The sequence below is a fragment of the Malaya genurostris genome, chromosome 3, assembly GCF_030247185.1.
Source record: "Malaya genurostris strain Urasoe2022 chromosome 3, Malgen_1.1, whole genome shotgun sequence".
In the NCBI taxonomy this organism is placed as follows: domain Eukaryota; kingdom Metazoa; phylum Arthropoda; class Insecta; order Diptera; family Culicidae; genus Malaya; species Malaya genurostris.
In genome coordinates, this window is record NC_080572.1 from 185,197,677 (window position 1) to 185,217,519 (window position 19,843).

Genomic DNA, 19,843 nt, shown 5'->3' on the forward strand with positions numbered 1-19,843 from the left:
ATCGGAAATAATTAGAAGAAAATTACTTTCAGTACAGTAACCATGTGATGAAAGGCTATAAATTTTGCCACAATCATTTTAGATGAGACTCGAAAATCTTATCAAAAAACAATCAGAACCATGTGTGCTGTTATCGCTTGGACAAGACATCTACAGTCTTAATGAGAAATTGATTTACGCCGACGAAGCTCTTCGTCGTAGCGAAGTCGGTCGGTATTTACAGTGCAGATTTTTCCTTCGATATACTCACAGACTGACACATCAAAGCATGATAGCAGCACAAATGGCCAGCAGCTAATTTCGTCCTGTGCGGGAATTCCCTCTAGTAATCATTTTCATAATTATAGAAAATTAGCACTGTATCCAAAAATGTTTATGGTTGACTTGCGTTTTTTCTTTGTTTCTCATTGAAGTGGACTTCTGTCATTTCGACGAATATTATCTAGGTACATGACAGTGGCAAAAAAATCCTTGGTCAGCATTATACCCTGCGATTAGGTATGGGGAATAATCTAATCGTGCTTAACTCGTTCCGCGAATTTTAACTCTTCAATTTAACTGTTCCATTGACTAGACTGAAAACAGGTCACAATGTGAGTAGCTGTTTCGTAATGCCAGATTACCTATATTTATAGGTGAGGAAAACAATGTGTAGAATTTCACCGCTGCAGCTCGTAGATAATAAAAAAGTAAAACTTTTGATCGCACCATTCATAAGTCAGATAGTATAGTTTTGGACACGGTCGAAGCTGTAATACTAGCCATTCAATGCTACTCTGCCTCTGCCCTTAAGCCCCGGGCGCATCGCCAGAATACCGTTGACTCAATCGGCTCGTGAAATTTGAACAGTTTACCAATGATGAAATGAACCATCTTGCGCCACTTGGCGGCTTTCAACAATAACGGAAGATAGTATATTAGATTACCACGCGTCCGACATGCCAACTAGAGTAGTATACAGACAATAAAACAGCCGACAGATTTCACCTGTTTTGTCGGTTGTTTTGTAGACAGAACTGCTGACATGTTGGGGATGGCGTATTCGTGTTGCTGCTAGTTGATCTGTTGATTCATCCATAACATGGACGCAGTGTATCAGCTCGCAGAAGTTGAGTGATATGATAGTGGTGTTGACCTTTGTTCTAACTTTGTGAAATCGATACGAAATGTAAGCGCTGATTCATGTCTTCATTATTTTTCAGAAACCTGTTTCAATCTTCCTAGTGGTGTAATAATGCATATCGCATATAACCCACACTCTCGTATATGTTACAGTGAGAAACTTCGAGAAACTTTCAATTGTCACTTGAATGAAAACTGAAAAATTTGTGTGAATATAAGCTGATAAGACCCACGATTCAGAAAAGTTTTGAGCCAAATTTAGAGTATTTATTATTGTTTTTTGCATCATCGTTTTAAATTACGGTTTGAAGTTTTAAATCATCCATGTGATTTCGGAACCAGAACTTGAATACGGCTGAAATTGATAGCAACCTATGTTCAGTTTGTGAAAATTGTTTCAGCCGTCACTGAGAACAAGAAGTTAGTTACATTTATAGGAGGTTTAGAAATTTGTAAAATATCCGGAAGTCGAATCCGGATAAAATTCAATTCAACCTTTCATTAGACACTAAGCTCGTGAAAAAAGCTGAGAACACGAAGTCAGTTTCATTTTGAAGGTTTTCCACTCATCAGCCTATTACTCCGAAACCGGATGTCGTATAATCGGTTCATTTTACAAAAGGCCATAAGAGCATTTGACCGTTTCTCTTTGTTTACTTTCTCTTCAATTAATTACCAAACGGCTTCCATTCTTTGTTTAAATGATCCCCGGAGCCTTCGACATTCAAATAGAATTGTAAAATCACAAAAAAAAACTTTATAATCACAGTTACAATAATCGAAAAAGAAAATAAATGAAGAGAAACTGGCACTTGCTCATATGGTCATTTGAAAAATAAACCGAGAAATAGCTAATTCGAATGATATACACACCAAATCATATTTACGAGCGTCGGTATAATTTTACTAACTTTCAAACATTCAGTAATCAGTTCAGTACAAATTTCATTTGCTGAACTATCGTTAACGTTTCTCTGAACATCCTCCTGTCAAAATTATACTGACTTGTTCGTCATTTATTTTCGATCTTCGATGAAATTTACAAACAATCCGTAAATAAATGAACGTCGTGAACTATTACTGTTTTTCGGTAAATTTATCAGAAACCCGTAAAATAAATTAAAAAAACTCATTCAAAACTTTTGTCCAAGTTAATTCATTTATTATTACTAGATTATGTACTTACTATTCAATCATGATTTATACTAACATTATGATAAGGATTCATATCATTGATAATCGAGGACGAAGCGTGAAGCATGTGATTGATAGAGAGCTTAAATATAAACTTTAGGCTGCACTAATAGGTTATATACTGAATATCTTGTTTACCATCAGGAAATTATAGGAATGATAACGGTTTGAGCGTTTCACGTACAATTTACTCGATTCTAGAATAAGTTTTAACTTTTTCACTTCCGAAAATAAATTCGACAGATATGATTCTCACCGAAGTAGTCAGTCATGTTCACTGAAGTTCTTCATTATTATTAACTGATTCACTGAAACTCGGTTAATCTTTTACTGAATTAGGAAAAAGAAATGATATTTTAAGATCTCAGATTATGTCAGAACGAAGAATCCGTAATATTTTTATTGAATTTACCGAAATCCGGTGGTTCATTGACAGATGACTATGAATTGTATCATTTTACAGATCATCCAGTGAAAATAATGTTTTACAATTACAGTAAAAATAATTACTGCACATAGCAACAGAAATTTGGTGTGTATCAATCGTTCCATTACCAAAGGGCCTAACTACGAATTACAGTTTTGATTTTATGTTAGACGCTCAACTCTTCGCATAATTTTACGTCAAATCAACAAGCTTTCGAATAATATTGAAAACTTCAACAAAACTTTTATAATTTCTCCGACCTCGGATCAAAAGTAGATTTTCATCATCATTGCTTAACCTTTCTTCACGAAAAAGGCATCCTATCATGCCACTAGATTATCTGAAATATGTGAATCATTGCCCGAATTATTGTAACTTTCAAAATTCAGTAATTATTTTCTGTGAAGTCGAGAACATGGCTTTTTTGCCAGCTCGGTAGGTATCTCTAGGCCCGAAAAAAACTAATGTTATTCCGTTACCGTATCGTATTTTATACTTTCCTCTTATCTAGTCTACATTACAAGTAAATTTAGAATGTTAATAATTGCTAGTAATTACATAATTTGCGGAAACAAATGATGTTCTAATGGTAATAAAAAAATCCTGAGAATAATAGGAATGAAAAGTCCCTTATTCACATGATGTCAAAAATCTGGTTTGATTACGCTTTTAACAATCTGCAAATTCGGATTCAGATTTCGAACTAAATCATCTCTTTAATACACAGCAACATATATTCAACCGCAATAAGAAAATAAATTCAAAACAACAAAACCTGTTTCAATCTACCTAGTTGTGTGATGGTGTCTTTCACATGTTACTCATATTCTCATAAATATTACTATAGCATTTTTCAAAGAACTTTCCATTGAATCTTAACAAAAAGAAACAAGAAAGTTTGTTCGGGCATAAACTATCATATCCCATAGATTAAAACGGGTTTGAATAACCAAATTTAGAAGAATTTTTTCCGATTTGTTCATCGTCGCTCTAAATGATGATTTGGAATTTTGAACACACTTTACATTTTAGTTTCGGAACTGGAAGCAGGATCCGGATGAAATTTAACAGCAGTATATAAAGCTAAAATACCAATAATTTAAAGCTAAGATTTTGAAAATCGGTTCGGTCATCACTGTAAAAATAAAATGAACTCCGTTTTACCTTTTTTATAAATATAAAAAAGGTATAGAATTTTCTCAAACTTCAGAAAAATTTTCCGAGGAAATAAATTTATGTCATCGCATTATTTTTCCAGATAATTGTGAAAGATCACAAAAACACTCATTTTTCAGAGCTATTTTTGATAAGACTCGGAAAATCCTCCGAATTTTCCAGCCATTATCACCCTGTAGAAAGATAAAAGTATTTCAAAGGTCTGTATGTTTTTGGTTTTGGCAAATTTTCCAAAATTTCCATCGAAAATTTCCTAAAACCACCCGCGCGCAGGTACTTGGAAGATGGCCTTATGCGCTTTTTTATAATAAAATTTTTTATTTTGCTCATTTGCTTTAGCTTAACGTGGCCGATTGTCTTGTTGTTACAGGAGAAGAAGAGACGCCGTATTAAGGGATCGGCATACTCCCCTAGAGTTAGTAAAGGAATGTGAGGAGGGTGGGATTTACAAAATATTGATTTTGAGTTACAATACATCATTCGTTTGTGCCACAAATTTTTTAGAGTTTTCTGGATCTTCACGTTCTTCAGATTGTAACGAGAGAGATTATCCTTGGCTGGGATGCTTTGTTGGTGTTCTCTGATGTACGTGTGACGTTTTTGGGTAGTTTCCAGCAACTCAGTCAGTTCAAGGCAGGTACATGCTCAGTAGCATCGTTTATACGGGCCATACTTTCAGCAACGTAAAGAAAAGTGCGATAGAGCTGTAGACGGCTAACAGCCTTATGCGCTTGATGATAAAGCGATGTTTCGGAGCAAAGTGAAACACTATTTTTAATACTGTTTTATGCAATTGTTTCTTAGCACCTAAAAGACTATCCACAACACCCATTTTCATGGCGTTTCGACTTTAGCACGGTTCGTTTTTGGCAACATAATCTTTCGAACATGACATATGTTTTAGAAAGATGGTAGTATGTATTTTCAAATACAATACAATTTCATATTTATATTGATGTATATTACTTGTAACAATAATTGCTGAAAGAACACAACTTTTTACACCCTCATATCATTCGAAGAAGTTCGTCGAGATAAGCAAATTTCTGTGGTATCGGGTTCACAGATTTTGAAAGACGAGGATCAAATAAACTTGTTTCAGTTTTACCGGTATTCGGATTTTGATCCCGGAAGGTACCCAAACCTTTTTTGTGGGGCGCACTACGATTTCTCTAAGGCTACACTGATTTTCAAAAAATACAATCTAATAAAATGGTTAACAATCCATTAGGCGAGTGTAACTGACTTCGGCTACACCGATTTCCGAATTCCATTTCCGAAAGTATCGGGAATAGAGATGCTAAAAGAAAGCCAAAACTAATTTAATAAACAAAAATTCAAATTGAAATAAACTTATGATCCCATACAAAATTGGTGAATTTTATCCGATTCCGACTACTAATTTTGAAATTACAGGGTGATGACTTTTCAAAATTCAAGCCGCCATAGAAAATGACGATACCAAGAAATCTTCAAAGTAGGGCTCAAAACTATTTCAATTTATTCGTCCTACTAATTCATGGACATACAAACTATTTTTGGTTATGTTGGTTTCGGAATGCCGTTTCTGGAAGTACCGTAAATAATGACAAAAACTTTAAAGAGGAACTCTCTTCTATATCTCATGGATTACTTAATCGATTGTCGCACGTTTAGATTGAAAAAAATAATTTTAAGTTTTCATACAATTTCTATCTTCGATTCATCTTGCAGTTCCCAAAAAGGTATCATCTCACTGCTAGGTGGATTAGGCACGGTTTTCTTCGTCGCTTCGAATGACGAAGACTTTTGACAACTATTTCCGATACGTTTGGAACCGGGAATTAATAACCGATATCTGCTGAATCAATTTTCATGGCCGATAACTAACAAGCCGTAGGGAAGAGGTGGCGATTAGTGTGCACCTAAGCTTTTTGAAGTATTACAAATAAAATATTACTTTTATCAAGATCATAAACACGTCTATGGAAACATGAAACCATGTTTTTCATTATCCAGAAATGAACGATTACAATTATTATGTACAGTTTGCTTTCATATCTTATCCAAGTCAGTCGATAAAACAAAACCGCTTACGTTCGGGACGGAAGAAACCAAGTACAGTATTGTGTAGTGAACAATAGAACGATCTCGAAATGAGTGAACCAAACGAACAAAAGCTACCGCCGATACGAAAGAATACAATTATTGTTGACTTCAGGCAGTGCAAAATTCGACCTTGTATACGAGAACTTGAAGGTTTGCTTAAGGAGCAAATGCATCTTGATATTAAACGTGTGCGTTTACTTCAATGCAATAAGACAAATAACGTTGTTTACATCCAGTTTTATAAAGTGTTGGATGCAATTCAATTTGCAAAAGTCAATAACAATGTGCACTATGTCGAGCACGAAAACATTGAGTACAACATTCCAGTATATATGGATGATATAGCACTATCTGAAATGCGTGTGCATGATCTTCCCTCAAGCGTCATCGATTCATATATTCGCAAAACTATGTCCCAATATGGAGAGATTCTTTCTATCGGAAAAGAAAAGTGGAAGAACTTTTTTCTCGTTATTCTAAATGGCGTACGTTAGTTACACATGCGCTTGAAGTGGCCTATACATTCTTATGTGACTTTCAATCAAGATACAAGAGTTCCGTGCAAATCACTTGTTACCTATGACAATCAGATGGCCACATGTCAATATTGCCAAAAAGCTGTTCACTACGGTAAGCCATGTGATAAACTGGGCAAGGAGACAACTACACCAAAGGACAACGGTGCTTCCTTCACACCAACCCCAAGCAACCCCAGTACACCTGTGATAACAATGAAGCATCCCCTTCAACGAAACCATCCGTATCCCCTATAGAACAAAGTACACCAGCTGCAGTTAACAACTTACCCTCCAACCAATGTACAACAAGGCGCATTTACAGCAACGTGCAACGAACACAAGAAGAAAATCAACAACAATACTACCGATGCGGCAATGGATGACGAGACGAGCCACGAACAAAGTACCCCTCAATCCTCGCAGGAGGGAATTGGAAGCTCCTCTCCCCCTAGAAAACGGTGGACAACGAGATCCAATACAAAAAAATGTTATTTAAAAAATCGGCGCAATCTGCCACGTAAAGCTCGTACACAAATAGGCCTGAATAAAAATATCTTTTAAATAAAAAGATATTTTTATTTTTTTTTTATGCTTACGAGCATGCAAGCCAAAAAAAATGGTGTTTTGTTCATAATAGTGCGCAAGGTAAGGTAATAGTGCGCAGTGGTGCACAATTATGCGCACAATGAATTTTCCGTAGTACTCGAATACTCGAATTTTCCGTAATACTCGGAATACTCGATGATAACTTCGTTTGGGTCGAAAAGCTGTTACGAAACCAAAAAAAAAACGTGATTCTATTAGAAATAAATATAACGCTTATTTAACCTTGTTATGTATAGAAACACGCTTTTGAAATTATTATTTTTCTACTCATCACCATGTAATTTCGGAACCGGAAGTAGTGTCCAAATAAAAGTCAGTATTGTTATACAAGTATGTGAGACCTTTTATTTGAAACTAATGGCGTTTTTTATTGAAAAACAATGGTGGCGTGGATTGCTCTGGTTTTACACTTTCGAGCAGAATTGCAACATTCTTATGGCGTTTCATTGCCATTTTTAATCGGAAGAGCAATCCACACCACCAGTGTTTTTCAATGAAAAACGCCATAAGTTTGTGACAATCGATCAATCCATTTCCAAGAAAATCAAGAGCATATTTTTTGCGCATACACACGAAATTCTAGACAATTTTGATGATTTCAGAACAATTTTAATTTTCATTCCAGATAAGTTAGTGAAAATTAGAAAGTAAAAAACAAAAAAACAATGATTCATTTGTTCACATCAGTCACTGGTCGGGGAAAAAAAATAATACACGTGATCTTTCAACCACAGAGCTCTGGACCGACCGATATCTCAATTTAAACAGAGTGATAAAAAAAACTATACTGCTATACTCCAAAAAAAACATATGCTGCCATAAATCACGAGAACCCATGCAGACAAAATGTTTCTAGCAGAGAAACCATATGCTGGTTATATAAATTAAACACATTACTATGCATGCAAATGTTGTCGCGAATAAGATGCTAACACAAGTCAGCGGCAACAGAGCAGAAACTGGCGCTCAAGGATTACAGATCTAAATCGAATACGTGCGTCGCTCCGCAAAATATAGATCGGCCGTTTCTGAAACATTTAATTCAAATGTGAAGACCGGGTAGCATTATTTTTTTTGCTCACTTCTTTAGTTCACAAATCCAAAAGTGTTAGACATTCGCAGAATGCTGTACAACATGTGCAATCCAAATCTCTCTGTCGGATTCGTTGATCTCGAAACGTAATTATTCGGTTTTCGTTCCACTGTTAGGATTATTTGGCCATTTGTATGGAAATAGAGAACTTTTAATGCATATTAATTCTGCATATTGATCCCTTTGTGACTTCGATTTATCTTGTCGTGACAAGAATATTCTTCGCAATGACAAACAAGTTAATCCAAACTGAAGCGATAAGCAACAATAACTGTTCCGTTTTGTGACGCTCAAGTTTGTTTTGATTAAAAGAAGGCTAGGCTCAATCCGATTTAGAATTTTCCAAGACAAAGACCATGTCTATTTGCACGAGGAGATATTGTTTATCTTATCTTTTTTATTCGGTTAGTCGTCTTATTAGGTGTGCTTGTAATATATGTAGAAGTATAGGTGGAGATGGTTTACGGTAAGTTTCATGAATGTTGTTTATATGAACTGTTTTGTTGGTTGAATTTATTGAGTTTTAATTATCTTCCGCTGCATCGTTCATAGAGGGGCTGCCCAATCCAAGTCCGATCAAGTTGTTTGCTGGTATAAAAAGTAGAAAAATAGATGTTAGAGAGCTGATTGTAGTGTTTAGAATGATGCTGGAGCCAAAACAACTTCTAACGAGCACTCACGTCTGCTATTTTTCCAACTCACTTTGCCATTGCAAGCACATGATCCACCGGTACTAGATTAACGTCATGATTTTGTTTTTTTATTGTTGGATTTTAGATTTGTGGTGGCGCCCAACTGGTTATTGGCACGTTTCTACTATGGACTCATCGGCAGTACTCCACGATAGTCAACGACCAGTTTTGGGAACCGTTTGTGGTCATCATTGCGCTGGGAATGGTTTCACAGTTGATCTGCTATCTCGGATGGACTTCAACGAGCAAAAAGCATCGATGTTATTTAGGAACGGTAAGTGGTTTTCGACTTTGAGTATGTGTTGACATTGTAGATTGGTTATTTTGTTTATATTTGTGCTTAGAAAGATGTATATGGAATTTAATATGTACATGTATATGGAAAGGTTGAACTGCTATCCAGTATTGTGTATATTGTTTATATTCAATTAGTTGGCTTGATTATACATTTAAGAAGTATTTTTGAACTTAGTGTTGTCACCCCGGATGCATCGGTGATGTTGAGAAACTACAATAATTTCAATGTAAGAGAATACGTAGGGTAAAGCCACCTCCTTTTTTAAGCATTAAAGACTTTTCTAAACAAAAGATCTTTTTGCTTTGCAAGTTTGGCAGTTGTCGTTTACTGGAAAATATGAATAAACCGAAAATACCATTTGGCAACTTTTCGTTGTAAGGTTTTGCTTCGACTAAATAAGCATTTTATCCGTATGAAACGTCTAATGGTCGATTGCTACTTAGTAACTAACTCTTCAAAACTGTCCCAGAAAGTATGGACGCACTTTGATTTCGCTGTAAATAATTCACAAGTGTTAGATATTCAAATTTTATTTGATATACTGATAATATTAGACTACAACAACAGAATATTATTCTCAACATTTGCTACTTAGCCATTGTAGACTAGCTGGCGCACCTTCTTGCGAACGTTCCTCATTGAATTCCGTACAGACTTCTTAACGACAAATTTTGACACTTTTTTCCAATCTTTTTCGAACTGTTGAATGGTTTCGGCTGCCGAGACATGTTTCCTAAGATGTTAATGCCCAAAATTCCTCAATTGGTCGAAGTTGTGGGCAATTTGGTGGATTCATGTCTTTTGGGACGGAAGTGACATTTTTGGTAGTATACCATTCTACCGTTGATTTCGAGTAGTGGCAAGCAGCAAGAGTGTGGCTTCGAATCATGGGTAGAAGTCGTTTTTGTAAACATTCCTAAATGTATATTTCGCTGTTCATTGAAGCAGTGGTGATGAAGGGTTTCGAAATCTTACCGCTGCTACAAATTGCTTGCCAGACCATAGCTTTCTTACCAAATTTTTCGACTTCAATCGATGCCTCGGACTGGTTTAACACTTGCACTTCTCGCACCGTATAATATTGTGGTCCCGGCAAGGATCTGTAATCGAGTTTCACGTAGGTTTCGTCGTTCATGATTATGCAGTTCAAATTTCCAGCAAGAATCGTATTGTACAGCTTTCAAACCCTCGGCCTGATCGATGCTTCTTGTTTCGGACTACGTTTTGGTTGTTTCTGCTTCTTATATGTTCGAAGATTCAAATGTTTTTTAGCACGAAGAACATTTGACTTCGAAGTGCCCACTTTTTTGGTCACATCCTGAACTGAAACCTCCTTCTTTTGCTCGAACGCCTTCAGTATACGTTTATCCAACTGAGGGTTAACAGGACCTTTTTTTCGACCCGTTTTCGGTTTATCCTCAAAGGTGTTATCCTCACCGAACTTCCTGATTGCATTTCGCACGGCTTTTTCACTTACTCCTTCCATTTTTGCTCTCTTTCTCAGTGACAGTCCGCGTTCTGTGCACCATTTGTACACAATTTTTCGACGTTGTTCTTCTGAAAGTCCACGCATTTCGAAACAAACTAATAAAAACGAATAAACAACTGCACAAGTGATTAGAGAAGAGTGTACACAACAGGACGCAGCCATAAAAATTGACAGATTCTGTCTGTTCACGGTAGAAACATGCAGAGAAACAAAACCATTTCTTTGATATACTAATTTTCTCATAACAGTCACTATACGGACATTATGCCCCACACTTGATTCAACAGTATTCTTCGGTTTGAATTATTATTTTGAAGATTTATAACAATTATTAAAACAAAATGCAGCATTTGTAGGGTCGATGTTGCTTCCCGATTGCAATTACTTGATTACGCTAAGAATTTCTGATGCAAATAATATTTCCTTTTCTGCTCTTTTCTATTTTGATATTTCAAGTCGCAACAATAATGCATCATTGTTGTGGGGCATAATGTCTCTTGTTGTGAGGCATACCACTGATTTGTTGTGAGCCATATTATACGGCTGCTGGGGGCCTGGGCATTATGTCCAATCAGGCCCGTACCCAGGATTTTATTTCGGGAGGGGCCTTCTGATAAAAAGGGCGGATTGTTGGAGACATAACTTGATTGATTGTGTGAAGTTCGTAACTTTTTCTGCTCCGCTTCCAGAATTGTAACGATGCATGTATACAAAATTATGCCGTATTTGTGACAAACATATTCTATCACATAAAAAACGTTGTACAAATGAGGGTAAAAAGTACAACAAACAATACCAGTTTTTTGCAGATTCACATACTCAGTGAAGAAAAACTTCGCACAATTCTTTGATTATATCCAAACGGTTCTAAAAGAACAGATTAGTGGAGTTCATCCGATGTTTACAACTGTTGAGTATTATTTGGCATGCTTTATTTAGGAACTGGAATTGAATTCAAGAACTAAATCTGGAAACAGGAACTAAATTCGGAACCAAGAACTACATTGGGACTGGTTCAAAATTCAATTGCCAAATTTAGTTCTAGAATTCTGGAACTAACTCATTTTCAGAACTCAGACTTCAAATTTAATTCTAGAACTAAATTCTGAGCTTGAATTCTGCGACTAAATTCTGTTCCCATGAATATTTCCAGAATCCAAGTTGCGAATTCTGAACCTGAATTCAGGAAATGAATTCTGATACTGAATTTTGGAATTGAATTCTTTTTCCGATGTCAGGTTCGGTGTCGAGATTTAAAATTTTGTTCCAGAATACAGATCTGAAATTCATATTATAAATTTTGTTCCAGAGCTCTGAAGTGAATTCTTGAATCTGAATGTTGAACATCGGGCTTGATACCTCAAAACCGTCGTTCGAGTGCGCAAAATGCAAGCAAATGTGAAGAATTTTCCTCATTGGTTACAAAAATCTGAATCCCCGATCACATAACAAAATCATAACACAAGTATATCAACAGTTGATATGCATAACAATTTGTGTTATTTTGAGATATTTAACTAATGAAAACAGTTGAAAGTTAAAACTTATGATAACAATATAATAACAAAATCAGTTATGATGTTTTATTTTCGTTTTCAAGACTCATGATAACGTTCATTAATTGGAAAAATGAGTTCTTCTGTTGCTTCATATCGAAATATGATGATCAGAATTTCAAAAAACTAAAACATGAAACCAGATTACTAAATAAATTATTCATGTAATAAAAAAAATCATTCAACAATTTTGGATTGAAACGATGTTAAAAGTTGGCTGTGATATAGTTTTTCTGTGTTAGATTTGCTATCTAATTTATTATTAAATTTTTAATTTGTTATAAATTTCTGCTTTCGGACTTCTGTAGTTATATCAAATTCAATAATAATTGTGATACAAACGTTTCAAAATCTGTTACGATTTTGTTCCCGCTATAGTACCTTTTTGTGGAAGCGTATGCATAGATTCGTAGAGCACATCAAAGCAAAGTCTTCCAGGGCGGGGTTCGAACATGCGACAACTGGCTTGTAAGACCCTATGCCTCGAAACGCCAACCCAGGCACGTAGATCACATACCACAAGAATTCTCGAACACTCATAGAAAATAATTAGCAATTTAATGGGATGGGGATTTGATGGATAGGCTTCCAGTTCCAAAATACCGTATGACATTTCGTTTAATCAAGATCCAACTTCTAGGTCCGAAAATATAGGGTGAAAAATCTTCTCTATTTGTCTCAAAACTGTTTCAATTTCAGGATCTTGTTAGTTGGTTTTCATACAAACTTGGCTTTACCAGTTTCTGGATTTCAGTTTCGTAAGTAGCGCCCAAAAATTTCAAAGCAGAACCTTAGATGACCAGGCTAATTTTCACGGATTATAGAATGGATTCAAATGAAAGGTTCTGAATCCGAATTCTGGTTACTGAAATACATAATTTATATGCTTTATTCATATTTTTTTTATTGCCTTCGATTAGAGTTGAAGAAGTACTTGTCTTTTTTGCAGAGTAGGTAGGTTGATGAGAGCACCGCGATTCTCGTAACGTGTTAATTAAAGACGATTCAGCCAAGACCGATGTGAACTCGAGCCCAAATGGTTACTATGTATTCAAGAATACGGCGTACTAGTGCATGGAACTGGAACTATCATTATTGAGTATTTAAATAAAATTGATGACTGTGCCTGAGAGAAGGTTACTGTATTACATTTCTTAACTTTCGCTGCCATATCATTTCTGTCACACAAGTCAAAAACTTTCTAAATCCCAAAAAAAAACGACTTCATGATCTTTTCGACGCTTCGGGCATTCGAGCCCGCTTCAAAGAACTCGTGCCAACTTTAGTCCATTGCCGGGTGATCATTCTGTTTTCTGACATATAAGAACATGACTTGCGTTCACCTTTTTAGTTCTAAATAAGTATGTGCGGGATCCTGCGGAAGGATATCTTTCTCATCTGTAGAATCAGTAGAAATGCGACCATCATGAAACTCTCAAAACTTTTATCTCAAGATGATGATAATATTGATAAAAAACTGAGAATGTGATCGTTTTGGAAAATGTGTTTATATCAATAAATTCTCATCATTTCTACTAGAATCATTTGATATTATTTTCCTCAGCCGTATTGCAATAAAATAATTACATTGTCGAGGAAAATATAATCATACATTTAGAAATATCTCAATGTTTTTTTAACGGGGGCATATTATAACACTTTACCCTACCACCGGGTGAAACCCATCGAGCATTTTCTTCTTTTCTTTATAAAGAATAAACACAGCCTTATTTTCTGTTTATATGACCAACTGAGGGTTGGTTCGATAAATGAAACAACAATCGGGCGAATTACGATTTATATAGTAGAATTGGTCTCGTGTTCTATGCAAGGCCGAATCGGAATTCTTTTCGGTTCAGACGTCTTGAAATAGAAACCAATTGCAATATTGCAATTGTTGATTTTTTTCCGTTATTGATTCGACTAACATTTCTGTTGATTTTCTAATTATCAAATAGCTGAAAAAGTTGTTGTTTTCAGTGGTGATAGTTATTTCAGAATGAAAACAGCAAAACAGATAATAAAAATCTTTCTGATTTAATCTGCAAAGTGTCTTGAGTGTTTTTGTCAAATAAATGGAACGAGTTTCAATTCACTTCAAATGCAAATACCATGTTTTAGAACAATTTAAGAGCAGTGCAACTAATGTTCGATTGCTGTTGAGGTGAATTGCTATTATTTTGAGTTTTGTTTTTGTGCTACGTGCTACGTGTTGAATACACCAGCAATTGGCGTACCGAATGCTCAAAATCAGTGTATTCTCCCCAAAAAATAGCTGATTTTCTGAATCTAGTTGGTTATGCAGCTATTATAAATAAGTATGTCTGTCTTTCCTTTCCCGAATTTTTTGAAGTTGAGATACTGAGAGATTAGTTTTATTCCTTCCATAATGTAAAATGCATTTTACGCCATGCACGAGATTTTTTATTTAAAGTTTTAATTTTAAACGAACAGCTTAAATCTGAAATAGATTGTTTATCAGAAATAATGTCACAATATAATACAATGAACATGAAGCAATTTTAAGTCATAACTTTATGATTTCGTTGCATGATTCTTATGAACGTTTCAAGTAAAGTGTATTTTTATGTCTCGTTAGTTATTACTTTTATTAAAAACGTGCGTAATTTATCTAACAGTGATATGAGATTTTCTTTTCATTAAATAACTTAGCATTAGAATTCAAGGAAGAGTGTTTATTTTTGGACTGCATACTCAGTTCATGTTTCCAATACAGACACTATGAGTGTTGAAGAAATTTCAAGAAATGTCTGGTCAATTTAATTACATTCTTTATATTCAGTATTTCATATATTTTTATGCTAGGTTTTGACAACTGACAATTTTTTTCACTTTCACTTCCACTTCCACAAGAATTTTTAAAAAGCGCGTGTATTAAAACTTGACGCTATTACCAAAAGATTCAAACGATTACTTCGGAAATTTATACTAATTCACAGATACCATTTTATGATGATATCCGTTCTACCCTGAAGATGATGAAATAAGCTTTCGAAACGTTAGCCAGCAATGTAAAATTAATATTTGTGCTAAAATTGACCGAAGCCATATTTAAATAAAAATATATCGGAAAGGTAATTCGCGAGATCGGTAAATCAAAATGCCGAGACAGATCGGCAACACACAATTTGGCTGAGTGCCCAGTAATCAATATTATATTTACCGAAAAAGTGCATCTTTTTGACCAGATTAGGCAAAAAATTTTCCTGAACTCATATTTTCTGACGAAATATTTTAGAGAAAATTTCCGGTAATCATCACAGAAAATCGAATCGATGATTCGACTTGATGATATTCATACTAGGTTGAGATATTTCAAAACCCTTGTGTGGGGCATTCACATACATTTTAATAGACACAACTTATACAACTTAGGTTATATGCACATAGTTAGAACAAGTGGCAATAGTAGAATGATTTTATCGCAATTATCCACTGCCCGTATAGCATCGGATCGGAAAACGGGAATGAGCGTCCGTTTGTTGCTTCAGAGCGAATCACCACAGTAGCGTGCTAACATGTGATGCTTAGGCGAGTCATCGAGAGAAATTCGCTCTCGCACTGGTGTCCATTATATGTTAATCATGCCGATTTTCTTTGTTGCTGAGATGATATCCGTCTCTCTTTGATGGCACTGATTGAATAGTGTGAAGAGTTACTAGAAAGCGTTCTTTGATACGATAAAAGCTATCCTTTATAATAACTACAAATTATTGTAGCTCCTTTCTGATCCTGCTTTCACTGTCGGGAAGTAATTATAGAATATGTCAAAAAAGTGGTAAATTCAGTTATGCCGAACAGACGAACAGACAGGGACCTTTTTTCTGATAATTTCGTTAATAACTGACGTTTTTCAAATTGGATTTTCCGAGACTCTGCAATTTTGTCTTTTGCCGGCATGATTACCGAGTGCTCGACGATGCAAACCTCGGCATTACATAGCAAAGTGTGTGTATTATATATAGCGAGGTTCACTTCGACTTCCTCGAAAACCATTCACCGTATAGTCCAGATCTAGAAAAAGATTTTGAAAGATTTTTGGCTGGTAAGCTGTTGAAATAACAAAAATCAAAACAAAAAAGGTTCTAGCGGGAACAAAGTCGTAACAGATTTTGGATCGTTTGTATCACAATTATTATTGAATTTGATATAACTACAGAAGTTCGAAAGCAGAAATTTATAACAATAGTTGTAAAAAATTAGATAGCAAATTTAACACAGAAAAACTATATCAAAGCTAACTTTTAGCATCGTTTCAATCCAAAACTGTTCAATGATTGTTTTTATTAAATGAATAATTTATTTAGTGATCTGATTTCTTCTATTATTTTTTTTTATTCTGATAATTATATTTCGATATAAAGTTACGGAAGAACATTATAACTGATTTTGTTATTATATTGTTATCATAAGTTTTAACTTTCAACTGTTTTCATTTGTTAAATATCTCAAAATAACACAATGTATAACTATCAACTGTCGATATATGTACTTGTGTTATGATTTTGTTATGTGAATCTGATCTTGAAAAAAAAGCTCAACAATAAAAATTCAACTCATTCGAAGAAGCAATTGCTGAATGAGAAGCCTTTTTTGAGGTAAAGGACACATCCTTTTACAAGCACGGTATCGAGCAGTTAATGTAGTGACAAATTAAATCGGTTTTTAACAAAAGGAAAAGTTTTTCTTAGTTGATCACACGACTAATTGTACCATTTTCCATTAAATGATTTGTAGCTCGAAAATTATAAACTGCGTAGAAATGATTTACAAGAAAAAGTTGTAGGAAATTGAACGGACACTATGAAGAAATATACCCAGAGAAAAATAGTTGAACATTTTTTTTCAAAGTTTCTTCACTCTTTTCGAAAGTCAGTCTTGCTCTCTTCGACCGTGCAAAGATATGATTTACTATACTGAAGACGTGTGCATGTTTCATCCAATTCTGATGAATTGCTGGATGCTATGACAAAAATATTTATTAGTAAATCTTTTTATTTCTTTCCAGTTTTGTGCATTCCTAGTGCTACTAATTGTGATCCAGTTTCTAGTTAGTGGTTGGGCGGTAGCAACCAAAACTCAGCTCATCGTACCCGCCGAACTGGCCATCGAGAGAAGTTTTGAGAACTTCATCGCACTGAAGGGTTCCACCACTGATCAAACGCACATCTGGAATCGATTACAGCGGGATGTTAGTATCGTTACCGTATAGATGCGGATTTACGGTGAATCGTATATTAATATGGTTTACTTTGGTTTTAGTTTCAATGCTGTGGCATCAACAGTGTATTCGACTACAAAAAACTGCCAGAGGTGGGCGTCCCTTGGTCCTGTCACGACTCTAGTAACAACAAGGTACACAGCACCGGCTGTATGCACATGCTAGTTAAAACCATCGAGTTCAACATGATCAGAGTGGCAATCGTGGCCATAGTCGCTGCATTGATACAGGTTAGTGTACAGCAATGAAAATTTCCCCACGAGGGTCACAAGCTATTGCGACAGATCAGTTTTCCTTTTGAACTATGCTTTCACACCGAAATACTAAAATTATTTTCTTTTCGAGCACGAATGAAAAATCTCTTTAAGAATATAACTTCATTAGGGGCATTAGTCATCCCGTCGGATTAAAATGCATCTCTTGAGTTAACTTCCTCCGCCTTCGCTCATAGGGGAGAACGGGGAACACTGGTTTCTCTTCCCAGCTCGAATATATGTTGTTTGATAAATCGATTGTTTTGACACTGAATTAAGATGCCCTGATATTCCGCAAGATAGATGTAGTCCAAAGCACTAGGCGACATATTGCAAGACCCCAGAGGCGCCCACTCCGGTGTCATGTCATAATCACCAGTTTAACCTAGTATCTACAATCTCGGGCGGAACGGGGCACGCGATTTCAAAATAATGAATCGTGAGGTATTAGAAGTATTTTTATCTTTGTGTTTTTGTCTGTTGTCTACGAGACGCATCTGTTCGCCGACTCAATGAAACAGTTTGTTGTGGGACAATTTTACGGTTTTAGCCTGCAACCGTGTGGCAGAACGCCGTTGCGACCGGCCGGCCGCGCTTGATGGACAGCCGACCGCATTCGTTGTCAGCCTAGTAAAACGGCCGCTACAACCTGAACAGCATGTTGTCTGTCGACAGTTTACCTCCGGCTGTGAAAAGTAGAATGTAGCATTCGACGAAAGCCGCGTGAGATTTTTCCCATTCTTCACGTATAATTTATGTGCGTATCGTTCGCGTGGTGACACTGAGCTGCTAACAATGCGATGTATGATAATTGCATGTGCAGACACTTGGCAAGGCCACGATGTAGCGACATTAAGTGTTTGGGAAACGCCAAGCATGTTTTTACAGAGGGGTTGCATTACTTTTGTCAGCATGCGTCCTGGTTTACTTGTAAGAACATGCATTCTACGGGATTTACCCTTACCGAATCCTGTCGTTCAGTTTCCGATCAAAATTAAAGTGTTGACTGCGGAAAAAAAATCGCTATAAATATATTTTCAATTTTTTTTCTAACGTTATGCACACATGTGGTATACACTTTCTAGCATATGGTTGAAAACGGATTCTTTCCAATAAATTTTCATGAGAATTATGTCACTCTGGAGGAAGTTGCTCATCTAGCTCGGTTTGGCCTGTTGTATCATGTAATGGTTATACTTAGTGACTGAACCATGAATGTAATGTGACACCTGATGATGGAAGTGCAGTCACCATTCGTTAAATGCTAGAAATTAACATAGGCAACAGAAGTGATAGTTTTGGAAGAGATAGTTCATGGGGCAGCCAGTATGTACTAGTTTTGCTAGCAGAGTGCAAATTTCATCAATTTGCACATACCTGCAGGGTGGTGCTTCAAATCCTGGGCAATAAACCAACTATATTATTATATTATGATGTTCACTCAATGTGTTGTTTGCTGATTAAAAAAATTAAACAGTTTGATGTTGAAAACCTTTCGATGAGTTATCTCGATAAAGTAGACTAAATTAAATTTTCTCTGGGTTTCGATGTGGAATTTCGAACGAATAACAAACACGTTCTTAGCACAAATATAGGGTGTCAATTCTAGATAATTTAGAAGAATTAGTGCTAAGTGACTTACAAATGCTGATATATTCTGAAAATTTTACCTCATAATTTGGAAACAATTTTGTAGGGAAGTAACAAATGCTATTCTTCATATAAATCTCGCAGTAGTTTTCTATTTGAGATTAGTATCTCGAACAAACATTCAAAACTGTGTACCCATTGATTACCATTCGATTCAGCTGAGTAATGTACGTGAATGCATTCATTTTGTCTTGAAATTCGATGATTGACTCGCCATTTTGTGTTACATTTTTCGAGGTTTGACTAACACAGTTGTATTTTATTTTAATATTTTACACACTCAAACATCCCTACGGTGTTTCAAAATTAAAAAAAAACCAGTTCTAATCCACCTAGTGGTGTAATGATGCCTTTTTCATATCAATCATACCATCATATATAATACTGTGGTATTCTTCAAAATAAATTTCTTCGATTCCTAAAAAAAAATAACCGAAA

General features: G+C 35.5%; 1 protein-coding gene across 1 annotated transcript in view; it reads left to right on the forward strand.

The window, feature by feature from the left end:
• The window catches only part of LOC131436187 (CD63 antigen), a 53,377-nt gene that overhangs the window by 23,804 nt on the left and 9,730 nt on the right, over positions 1-19,843 (forward strand). Inside the window, exons 2-4 of the mRNA XM_058604759.1 lie at positions 9,002-9,190; positions 17,289-17,471; positions 17,543-17,731. Of these exons, the coding sequence (XP_058460742.1) occupies positions 9,002-9,190; positions 17,289-17,471; positions 17,543-17,731 (561 nt within the window). The remainder of the gene's footprint in view (positions 1-9,001; positions 9,191-17,288; positions 17,472-17,542; positions 17,732-19,843) is intronic.